At 47.7% G+C, this 12,200-nt stretch overlaps 1 protein-coding gene across 1 annotated transcript in view; it reads left to right on the forward strand.

Annotated features, from left to right (window-relative positions):
- ALPK3 (alpha kinase 3) overlaps positions 1-12,200 on the forward strand; it is a 36,417-nt gene that overhangs the window by 9,641 nt on the left and 14,576 nt on the right. The window contains 2 exon segments of the mRNA XM_064456965.1: positions 317-355; positions 3,585-3,706. Of these exon segments, the coding sequence (XP_064313035.1) occupies positions 317-355; positions 3,585-3,706 (161 nt within the window).

A 12,200-nucleotide genomic window follows, 5' to 3' on the forward strand; every position in this document is an offset into this window, starting at 1 on the left:
GCTTTGAGCACAATGCTGCGGATGGTGCATGGAAGGCTCAGGTGCTGCTTCTTGGAAACCTACTTGTATAAATGTCCTTACACTTAATTCTCTGCGGTTAAAGATAATTTCATTTTTACAGCCTTTGATTTGAATTGACAATGTGGCTTGCTGGTCCTGGCAGTCAGCATGAGTAAGGCAGCTCTACTTTCTTTTAATAGGAACTCTGACCTGTGCAAAATGATCCATCATTAATATGTCTCTGTAATGGTTTGTTTATTTCAGCTCCTTTCCATGCTTCTCTGTCTAATGGTTTTTATGCTGTTTTTTTGCTTAGCTTATCAAGCAGCAGATACTCTCCCGCCAGTTTAGGAAGGTAAAACTACATTGCATTAAACTGCTTTGACCACTTTGCTGAATCTGACTGCACAGGATTAATCTGTAATGCTTTGGTACTAATTAATAGAGAGCCCCGAAGTGGTCTAACAGCCTTATTCTGCATGATTGGATCCCTAGTACTTGCTTGAACTGCAGACAGCAAAGTGAATATTCATCGTAATTCCTGTTAAAGTGCAATAAATATTCCTCTTTCCTAGCCAAATGATGGGTGTTCAGCTACTTCTTGATATTAAAGTGAGAATTCCATACAGAGACATTAAAAATTAGATGTGCCTGCCCTGAGACTTTCAAAGGAGAAGTTTTCTTCTCCTCCTGCCATCCTGTGCTTTATTGTGAAGATCTTCATTTGGACTGCACTGAAATGTACTTGTAGGGCTGCACTTTGCCTCTGGCAAAATAACACATTTGGAAGTCAGTCAGCATTACTGGATTGCTGCAGAAGCAGGTAGAGGAATGAGCGTGGAGGGAGGGGCCTCTCCAGAACATCCCTACAGGGGATTGCTAACCAAAAAGTCAGGAAAAGAAAATAATGATGAAGAGGAATATGCTTCTCAAATCTCCTTTTCCTGCGGACTGCTTTTGTATGGAAATCCCTCTTTAATGTAAAAAGGCTACTGAATTGCTGGTGTCCTCTTCCTAGGCTCCAGGGCTTTTTCTGCAACAAAGATGCAGCTTCAGGAAAGCCTGGAGGAAGAGCAGCTGCCACCTTGTATCAGATTTCTTGACTGCTCTGAATTACTGATATAGAAAGCAATTTGAATTGGACAAGTCTAGTTGCAGCTGGAGTCAGTCTGCTGAGAGCCCCACGGTGCTGCAGTCTCTAAAACCCCTCTGTGACTAATACAATGGTTTCTTTGAAAGATTAAATAGACTTTCCAGGGCTTCTTGCCAAGGGAGTGGTGGGCAAATCTCTGATTCATCTGCTGTGCCTGTGGAGCCCCCAGCTTCTGGTGACGCTGCTTTCCTAAAGCATTTAGTAGCCTTGGCTGTTATTTCACCTTACTCTGGGATTTGCACTGAGTGGACCAAACTTATTCCTGGTGTTGCCTGCTGATATCAATAGCATGGTACTGGGATTAAACTTGATCCCAAGAGTCACTTTATGTGCATGCGTCACTTTTTTTTAAGATGCTGATCTGGTTGCTCTCCTGCTCAAGTAAGAAATGTGCATTGATGCTTGGAAAGTTCCTTATGTGGATCTAAAAGGAATTTACTGGTCTAGGGCTGGGGATCTGTATTGAAGTGGCCATCAAAGCCCCACCAGTAACTGCCTTGGTACTGGATTGTCTGCCTTGCCTTTGGAAATGGGAGGTTTTTCTCCTGGGGTCAGAGCATGGAAGGGTTTCTCTGGTCTGAGACAGCTGTTGGCTCCTGCAGCCCTTTCTTGGCCCTGTAGTTATGTGAAGAGTTGCTTGCCAGGGCCAGTCTCCTGGGGACCATTGGTTTCCACAGAGGAGACTCTGAGCTGGGGCATCTGTTTTTTTACCCAATCCCACACATGCATTTGAATACAGACAGTCCTTATAACCCTCGTTCAGCAAATGAGTCAAGTTTGCAACAGTCCTAGCTGCCCCTGTCCTGTACCCTTACCCAACACAAAGTGCCTGGGAGCTAGATGAGGCTCCCGCTGCATCCCAGTTGTTTGTTGTTCAGGGATTAATCTCCTTGCATCTCTTACAAACCCATTCTAGCAGGAAGCCAGAGTGAAAATCATAGCACTGCAGCCTCCAGGTAAGTTTTCTGGGTGGATGAAACAGGCAGTTGCTGTGGCTGGAGCTATCCTGGCACCTTCAGCCGTGCGTGCAGTTCAGTCCCTGCTGCACAGCCTCTCAGTACACCTGACCTTGCCGGGTTCATGTGAAATGTGGGGTATTTTTGTTTTTTCCTGAACAAGTCTGCTTCCTCAGTAGGTAGAGGATGAGTAGCATCAGTATCAGCATCCTGCCTACAAGACGGGCTGCTTGTGAGGCTGGGATCTTCCTCATAGAGCCTACACCATGTGCTATGAGCCCGTTCTGCTCATGGTGGAGCTGTGTCAGGAATGGTTTGAGGGTTTGCTTCACCTCTTGCATGTCTCTAGAAGCTGATCACTTGTTTAAGGAATGTATTTACTGCTGAAAATTATATAAGTAGAGCTGCTGGCTACGGGTTCTCTTGTGATATTTGCTGTGTCTCTGCAGATCCTTGCACTTGAGGCCTTGGGTTCTTCTCTCCTAGTGTAAACATGTAGCGTTTTAATTGCAGAGGGAAAAATGAAAGCAGCTCTTCCCTTCCAAGAGCCCCAGAGCACTATCCAAATGAAGACCCAACTTGGAATTAAATAATTTTCCTTTATTTAAGAAAGCCCAGATCTTCTGTGGTCTCTCTTGGTGATGTTCCAGCAGGGTTGGCAGTGCTGTATGAATACACTGATTTATTGCTATCATTGAATAGTGCTTAACTGACTGGAGAATCTAAGGCCCATTTTGAGCTTCACAGATTGCACTATTTGGATAGTTCTGGCTATTTGGGTTTCTCAGACTGAACTTTGAGGCCAGTGCCTGAACTCTTGGAGTATGTAGTGCGAGTGCCTACCTGCAGCAGTGAAAGGTTAAACAGGGAATGGATGTCAGCTTCAGATATAATTTGTGAGCTCAGAAAGCTGCAAGACAGGCACAAGATCTCCTTCAGTGAGCTGTCCCCACAGCAGGCAGCCTTTCTTAATTCAAATCTTTGAAAGGGGGCTGTTGTGTTTGGAAGGCATGTTCAGTTCACACTTTGCCTGAAATTACAATGTGAAGTCTTCACAAGTAAAGTCACATCCAAGTGGACAGAACAACACTCGAAACACTGATCATGCAGTACCAGGAATATGAAACTGCCTTTGTTAGAGTCTTGCTTTGAGCCTGCTGGCTGAGCAAAGAAATGTTCTGGTGTAATCAAGAATGAAAATGGTTCTTGACATTTGTTACCCTGATAGCCATAAGGGCTAAGACAAAGGGAATGACTCCCAAATGACACTTTAAAGTGACAGTCATTTTAGGAGTGAAAGAAACAGTCACCATACACTGACACTGAACTGGACCATGAACAACCGAGAGTAGGGACGATGGGAGGGAAGGAGACCATTTACAACAAGAGCGCAGGCTTCTGAGACAAGATAGGAAGGGGACCCTTCGATTTTTCTAGTGCTTTGATCTCTAAGAAATGCTTCTTGAATCTTCCAGGAGCACCTTCTGCGCAATCATTTCTCAGCTGACGGAGGAAACCCAGCCACTATTTGAAACCACTATCAAATCCCGTTCTGTATCCGAAGACTCTGATGCTAAATTCACGTGCATAGTGACAGGTAACAGTGTCTTCAGTGAATAACCTGGTCCTGCCTCACTTGCTGGACATGTGCTAGTTAAACTCTAGAGCAAGAGATAAAAAGGCAACACCTTAACAAGTCTGCTGTTGTCAGACTGTCAAGATTCAGCAATTGCATGATGATTTCGGCTTTAATTTAAGGGGGGGTGGATGGGAAACACCTGAGATTGTAAAGAGATGTTAGGTTATAACATCTCAAACATGGCAAACTGAAAATGAAATATGCTGGTTGCTCCTTGGGACAGCTACATTTTATAGTCCTAATCTCTGCTAATCCCAGACTCCATAACTCAGGAATGTGCAGTTTTGAGGACTAAGGCCATCGTACTGGAGCCAACTCTGTCTCCCTTTGCTGGCTGTAAATGGTTAGAGTGCAGCTGCATTTGCATCAGTGATAAACTTCTGTGTTTGTCAACATCTGAAATAAAAGCCTGTTTCTGCCCAACAAGCTAAAATCTAACCTTGGGCAGGAAGGGGTTAGGCCAATAAAAGGAGAAGGGGGATGCTGAAAAAGAGGGCATTTTGTTGATGTGGTGTGGCAGTGCATCGGTGTAATGGCAGGTGGCTTCTGTGCTGATGAGCTCTTTTTTCCATAGTGTGTACTTGTTTACAACTCTGATCCTTCCTGATGTTGCAGATGTTATTTATTCTGACAGGTTACTCAGTGAGAGACATTAAACAAGTTTGTATGTTTCGGAAGGAGAGGGGTATCTCTGGTAAGCCTCTTAGTCACAAGGACCAAGACTTCCCTAAGATTTAGGAAATCTAGTTTGCCACTAGAAACATGCTGTAAATAAGCTGTGTACCAGGAAATGCAGGCCGAGCTCTTCTGCGAGCTGCTAGCTTTGAATTCTTGGCTCTTCTCATATGGATTCACTTGTTTTACAGGTCTGACTTTCTGAAGTTGCAGGAGTATGACTGATATATTGGTTTTATTGATGCTTAACTTCAGCAGACCACTTCCTGCTTCTAAGGCAAAAGTGGGCTGCTAAGTAGATAGCTCCAAGCCATGTCCCTCAGTGATTCATTAGAAGAGCTTTTCCAGTTAGTTTTCTAAAAGCAAAAGCTTGACATCTTGTGTGTAGCATGGAACTCACCGTTCCGCAAGCTGTGAGTGTCAGAGGTAAAAAAACTTAGTGATGTTTAGATATGCTAGGAAATCCTAAGAGCAGATACACTTCTCTCTTCTACCATCCCTGCTGGAAAGTGTAGAAGTGCTGCAGTCCCAGAGCATGACTGCTTAGTGCAAGGACAGGGGCTAGCGCTGCTCTCCCTTTCAGGTTTTCTTACCCTTTTTAAAGTGCCTAGTCCTGGCTTCTCTCCCTGGCTTAAGTCTTTACCAACTGCACCTTGAGGCTGACAGTTCCCTCTAACAAACTTTGTTGCCTAGGAAGTCCAAATTATACCATCGGCTCCAAGTGGGCTTTGTCAAGGTGAGAGATGCATTTGTGCAGCTGAGCTCTAGTCCACCATTAGACTGGATGCTGACAGGGTGGGATGTGCCCTGCATGCATGATGCCAGCATGCTCAGGTTCCTCTCAAAAGAATAGAGGAGGGAGAATTCAGTCAGCCCTACCAAGGAAGCCTGGTAAACGCCATGTCCATGTCCTTTCCAGTACCTTTCCTGGATAAGCTAGAGAAACTCTTCACTGTATATTGTGCAGGAGACATGCTGCCAAGGAATAACCTCTTCTCCTTGTACTGAAATCAAAATATCAACATCTAGAGACAGATACACTCTGTCCAGTTTGTAGCCCTCCTGCAGCCAACTCTTGCTCTTGGTAGGCAGGACGATGCCTTCCAGTTTTGGATGACTTGGTGGTGCTGTGTAGCACAATCTGGTGTATTACACCAAGGTGAAAACTTGACCTGATGCTGATCTCGTTTTCTACTCAAGTGAAGGAAAGTGTCAGATGACCATCTTCAGCATGTAGCATGTTGCAGTATTTTTGTACCTGGTAAACTAGACTGGGGGATGTCTTTATGCTCTTAAATTAATAAACATACAAAATTATGAGTTTTCATGGAAACATTCTTAAAAACAGCCTGGACCACCTATGCCATATAGTCATCTCTTGCATGTGGTCCTGTGGACTGCTTTAGGAGCTTAGGAACTCTTTGAGAGAGAAGGGGACAAGGTGGAAAGTGAACTCTGACTGCAAAGTCTGATCAGTAGTTCGGATATCTCCCCCTGCCATTCAACTGTGAGGCATTACAGGGAGAAAGGAAGTGGTGGTTGCATCCCTGGCCAATGACCAGTGTGGAACCAGCTCAGTCCCTTTGCTGTGGCTGGAGTCCAGGGACTCTTTGGTTCATAGACTTGCAGGAGGCAAAGGGCAGACTATCAGCTGCTCCTGTTTTGACTCTAAAACCCCAAATATGGATACATGACCTACAATTACATCTTAATACTTTTTTTGCTGCTTCTTGACCAATAATGAGAGTTACAGGGTAGCCTGACACCTGTGAATACTAGTGACTTGCTGGACATGTCCTAGGAAGGCAGCAAGATGGATGCAACTGTTTGAAGAGCCAGTCTCCAAAATGTGCTGGGTGTTGCAGGCAAGAAGAAAACAAGTCAGGCAGAGGCAGACTTCTTGATGCCCTTGGGTGTTTGCACAAACCCTCCTTTCCTCCCGTTGCCTAGTTCTGCCTGCTACCTGTGTCCCTAGTATGTCTGATTTGACTGTTTTGGGTCAAATCTTGCATCAGTTATGTTTTCTTTTTTAGACAAAATTAGTTCACTCTTTGTTCTCGGAGAGATGTGAAAAAGGGAGCAAGAACATTTCCATTTACTGTGCAGTTTCTCAGAGAGCAGAGTGCACGCCACATTTCTGCACCAAGTGTTGTCCTTGGTGGGTCTGTCTGGACTTCAGAGTTTCAAGGGTTGTCACAGATCCTTCACAGTGAGTGGATATTGGGCTTTTCTCTTCAGAGAGTGGCCCTTATTGGAGGTGCTGTTACAAGGATTTTACAACTCTTCAGTCACTGTGTAATGTTGGCTGGCAAGGAGAGATGTCAGCTGATGCAATACGGAGGCTTGGGTGAAGGGGCCTGGGTCTGTGACTGCTTGTTAGGGAATGAGGCCAACAGGAGAAGTGATGACTGAATTTAGCCAAGACCAACGTATTTCAGTACCAGGTATTGCCAGCTATTGCAGAGCTGCCTCTTCAGCACCATTTCAGCTTTCCTTTGGCAGGTTCAACTCCTCTGACCTGGCCTCCCAAATCATTAGCTCAGGAGTTCAGTTCCATCACTCCCTTCATGGGTAGGTGCTTGTGCTGAAGAAGCGTCCAGCCTGGTACCTCTCCCATGCTATGCAGGTGTTTGATCAATGTGGGCATCTGCACTGTGTTGAGTAACATGTCCTTGGAGGGGATGGGAACAAAGCACCATGCACAGAAACAGTCTGGTTTTATTGTAGGACTATGGAGAGTAAAGGGCTCTTCCCATGGCTTAGGGAGAGAGTTGGGGTAAAGTGAGTAGGCAATTGCGTGCTCAGTGGATGAGGATTTTAGAAAGCATAAAGGAGTTCAACTTGTTTTATCAGTGGTGGCCTTCTTAGGGAAATGTTCGAAGGACGAGAGTGAAGTGCTTGGATGAAGGATATCTGGTGAAATGCAAGGGCTGCAAGAGGAGTGGATGGGTGGGTTTGGGGATGGGTAGACTGCAAGAGCAGAGAGCGGGCTGGTGGGAGATGAGGATGCTTATGTTTGGGGCAGCCAGGGCAAGACAGGGAGGGAGAATGAGCACTGCTTGCAGGCTGGTGGCATAGGGAACTACTGCACTTAGTGAGTATCTGTCCCTGCTGTCAGCATTACTGGAAGCCTCCTTGTCTTCAGGTGACGGGGAGGCTTAAATCCATAAAGCCAGAAAGGATGAGATCTTACCATGACTTTTCCTTCCAAAACTGCATGAAGCCCCTACGCCACATAGCTTGTGTAGAGCAGAAACAGGAAAACCATGGAGATTATGTGTAATTGTTCTGTACTCTTTCTACCTTTCCAAGTCTCAGAAGACTAACTTCCCTCTGCCCCCCCCCCCCCCCCCAAAAAAAGTAAGTTGCTTTAAACAGGGTGTCTGTGGGTGATTTTGGACAGCTATTGCAAGAACCGTTTTGGATACGATCACCAAAGGTTCTCAGACTTTAACAGCTTTGGGAAAACGAATGTTTGATCTAAGCCTGGTAATCTCCATGAAAAAAAATCCTTGCTCAGAATTTTCCTGGGTCCTGAGTGACTGGCCATTATGCTGGAGCAATGCTGCTGGAAGACACGTTTCCCAGGAAACTTTTGCTGGTCTTGAAGATGTGCAGCGGATGCCTGCCCTCCTCCCCAGGGATGCCCAGCACTGCTCTGTCTGCAAGTGTAGGTCACTCACTGGTAGATGCAGGGGACTAGCTGCTGTCAAATCCCTCTTGGCACCAGCTGCACAGAGGGTCTGCAGGAGTGACAGGTTTTGGAACTGCGAGTGCCTGGTCTATGAATGGCTGCTCTGTCTTGCAGCTTATGCAACTGTCTTGCGCTTATGCTAAGGGTGGGCATCTGGCTTCCTGCAGTGTGGTAATGCCCGCTGATGGAGCGCTTGGCTCAGCCACCCCGTCCCACTGGGACCCTTAAAACTGACTATTGCAGCAGCCCGGCAAGCTGCAGATGATGTGGCTGCAGGGGCTGTGCTGGGAGTGATGCCTGCCCCCCACCCCCAGACCGGGCGAATTTATTCGGTTGGCAGCCTGAAGATGGATGCCCGCAGAATCAGCAGCAGCTCCCCTCCCCAGCGAGCGCAGGGCATGCCAGGGAGCCTTGTGTCTGTGCAGGCATCTTTCCATCCCGTTTGGCTCCAGTTAGAGCCCGTGGGGAGGGACGGCTGGTGTTTGAACAGGCAGCTGGGGCCACTGTTTCTGTGTGGGAGGTGAGAAGCCTTTCAGCATCCGTCTGCCTGTGGGTTTCCAGCCACCACTTGCTTGTAGCTCCCTTTCACTGCAGGCTGGAGCATGCAGCCAGGGACTAGTCCCTCCTTGCCTGTGCTGGGCTGATATGGCGGTCGCCCCTGATAGGGAGCAGGTAGCTTTAATGACACAAGTGCTACAGGTCAAAGGGAGTTTAGGCTTAGCAGGAGAAAAAGCCTTTCATCAAGGCACTGCGCAGCTATAGAAATTGCAGCTTTTTCTGGCAGATGTCAGCTGGGAATGGGAATCAGCTGCAGAGGCCATGGAGGGACATCACAGGGCTTCTTGGAAATGATACGGTTGCAGTTCCCAGAATGAAGAATTGCTGTTCACAGGGTATTAGGAAAATCAACATGTCAGCTCCCTGTGTTACAAACTGTGGGAGCCTCCTGAAGGTCTTGTCTGCAGAATAGCCCTTGGAAAGGGGCAGGATTGCTCTGGGCAAAGTGTGAGCTGTATTTGAAAATAGTTTTGTTCTTCATCCCTGGGATTGGAAAGAAACTGACGCAGGCTCGTTCAGTCCAGGGTCCTGCTGCCAAGTACAGTCAGTAGCTAATATTTGTGGAAAATACAAGCAGCAGCATCAATCCCTGGTGATCCCATCACTGTGATACTCTCATGGCCTCCTCCAGCTAGCAGTTTAGGGCTCATTGGCTTCAGCCACAAGGATCTGAGGGCTTTGCACTTTCTAGAAACTGCTCTAGCCCTCCAAACCAGACTGTGGCAAGACAGGGATTGAAGGGGAGGATGGAGAGCCTTGCAGGAAGGGCTTCAGGAGAAAGTCATGACTTGGCTTCCTGCAGAAGAGCAGGAATGAGGTACTAACCAGCAGAAAGCCAAAGCTGCTGATGGTGGCAGTGGGAGTGGTATGAAGTAGCAAAGCATGCAGGAGATGTACAGGCAGTGAGGATGGAGAGGGTAGATGCCAGAGGCAGCACAGAGTAAGAGACCTCAGTGAGGAAAGGAAGATAACAGTAAAATCTGGTCTGTGGGTGTGTCTGGGCTATGGGGGGATGGCTGGTATTCATGGAAAAGGGTAGGAAAGGAAAATGCTTCTGAGACTGTTTCCCCAACCCTGTCTGGTTCTGCTGGGCTAAGTCCCCCGAGGGGCCAAAGAACAGTGGGAGAGCCCCAACAAGCAAGGGCTGGGGACCGGGAGTGTATTAGAAGGGCAGAGTGGGGTGGGGTGAACCAAGAAATACATGAGGAGGAGACTTGGCATATGCTGCTTTTCTGGTCAAAGGCATTCTGAATTGGCCAAACCCAGGGTGAATTCCTGCTGATGAATCTTTGCTCCTGGTCTTTTGCTCCCGCTATGGGATGTTTATGGGAACTGCCAGCATCTCTGCCTGGTACAAGTAGGACACTTCTCACCTTGGAGATGAAAAGGGTCCAGGTCAGCCCTGAAACCTGTGGGTTGGCAGCTGGGAAATATCCAGGATCATAGAATCATTAAGGCTAGAAAAGACATCTAAGATCATGAAGTCCAACTGTCACCCTAACACCACCATGCCTCCTAAACCATGCCCTGGAGTCCCACGTCTACATGGTTTTTGAGCACCTCCAGGGATGGTGATTCCACCACCTCCCCGGGCAGCCTATTACAACACCTGACCACTCTTTCTGTAAAGAAATTTTTTTCCTAATATCCAGTCTAAATCTCCCGTGATGCAACTTGAGGTAATTTCCTCTTGTTCTATCACTAGTAACTTGGGAGAAGAGACCAACACCCTCCTCACTACAGCCTCCTTTCAGGTAGCTGGAGACAGCAATAATGTCTCCCCTCAGCCTCCTTTTCTCCAGGCTAAACAACCCCAGTTCCCTCAACCTCTCCTCATAAGACCTGCTCTCCGGACCCTTCAGCAGCTTCATTGCCCTTCTTTGGACATGCTCTAGCACCTCAATATCCTTTGTGCAGTGAGGGACCCAAAACTGAACACAGTATTTGAGGTGCAGCCTCCCCAGTGCTGAGTACAGGGGCACAATCATTTCCCTACTCCTGCTGGCCACACTATTCCTGATATAAGCCAGGATGCTGTTGGCCTTCTTGGCCACCTGGGCACACTGCTGGCTCATGTTCAGCCGGCTGTTAGCCAACACCCCCAGGTTCTTCTCCACTGCTGGGCAGCTTTCCAACCACTCTTCCCCAAGCCTGTAGTGTTGCATGGGGTTGTAGAGACCAAAGTGCAGGATCTGGCACTTGGCCTTGTTAAACCTCATACAGTTGACCTTGGCCCATCGATCCAGCCTTTCCAGATCCCTCTGCAGAGCCCTCCTATCCTTGAGCAGATCGACATTCCTGCCCAATTTTGTGTCAACTACAAGCTTACTGAAGGCACACTCAATCCCCTCATCCAGATCATTGATAAAGATATTAAACAAGACTAGCCCCAAAACTGAGCCCAGGGGAACCCTGCTCATGCCTGGCTGCCAAGCGGATTTAGCTCTGTTTACCACAAGTCTCTGGGCTTGGCCATCCAGCCAGGTTTGTTTACCCAGTGAAGAGTATACCCATCCAAGCCACAAGCTGCCAGCTTCTACAGGAGAATGCTGTGGGAGACAGTGTTAAAGGCTTTGCTAAAGTCCAGGTAGACAACATCCATAGCCTTTCCCTCATCCACTAGGCCAGTCACCAGCTCATAGAAGATCAGGTTGGTCAGGCAGGACCTGCCTTTCATGGAGCCGAGCTGGCTGGGCCTGATCCCCTGGTTGTCCTGCACATCCCTGGTGTGTGCACTCAAGATGAACCACTCCATAATCTTCCCCAGTACCAAGGTCAGGCTGACTGGCCTGTGGTTCCCTGGACCCTCCTTCCTGCCCTTCTTGTAGATGGGCATCACATTGGCAAGCCTCTTATATCAGTAGATAGTGCCCTGTCCATGCCCTCTTTCTACTTCAGAGCCATCGAGTATGGATATTTTGAATATTCCTGGAGAGCCCTCACTGGCCTCATGCCAGGGCTGCCCATGAGAGCTGAGCCCCTCTACTTTTGTGGGTGCTAGGGGCTGGTGGGAAGACCCTTGGGGACTGGTGGAGGTAAGCAGAGTGCCAGCCTCCTTTGTTTGGCAGCACAGAAAGCCAGCAGGGGTATTTGCAGGAGATAAGCTTCAGTTGTCTACCTTGGAGCTTTGAACAACTGTTGAGCACATTGACTTAAGCAGAGGCATGATGTGATCATTGAAACTTTTATCCCATGTCCCTAGGGTCAGCTTGGATGTGCTGGGAGCCCTGTGTGAAGTACGGAAACCAATGTTGGCCACTGGCTTGAGCAGTTTTCCCCTGAAAGATAGAAAGAAAGAAAGAAAGAGAGCTGCTGTCAGTGGGAGATGAGGGCCGTGGCTAGCACTGGTTGATGTGGGGCACTCATGCTGATCCACCACCACTGTTGGTGGCAGGGAATGTGGCTGCATGCCCAGCCTGCTAGACAGCCAGTCACACACATCATGATGTCATTCTACTGAAAAGGCAGGTGACATCTGTTGTCAAGTGACATTTCTAGGACACCAAGCTGGCTGTGATGCAATCA

The sequence above is a fragment of the Phalacrocorax carbo genome, chromosome 7 (genome assembly GCF_963921805.1).
Source record: "Phalacrocorax carbo chromosome 7, bPhaCar2.1, whole genome shotgun sequence".
In the NCBI taxonomy this organism is placed as follows: domain Eukaryota; kingdom Metazoa; phylum Chordata; class Aves; order Suliformes; family Phalacrocoracidae; genus Phalacrocorax; species Phalacrocorax carbo.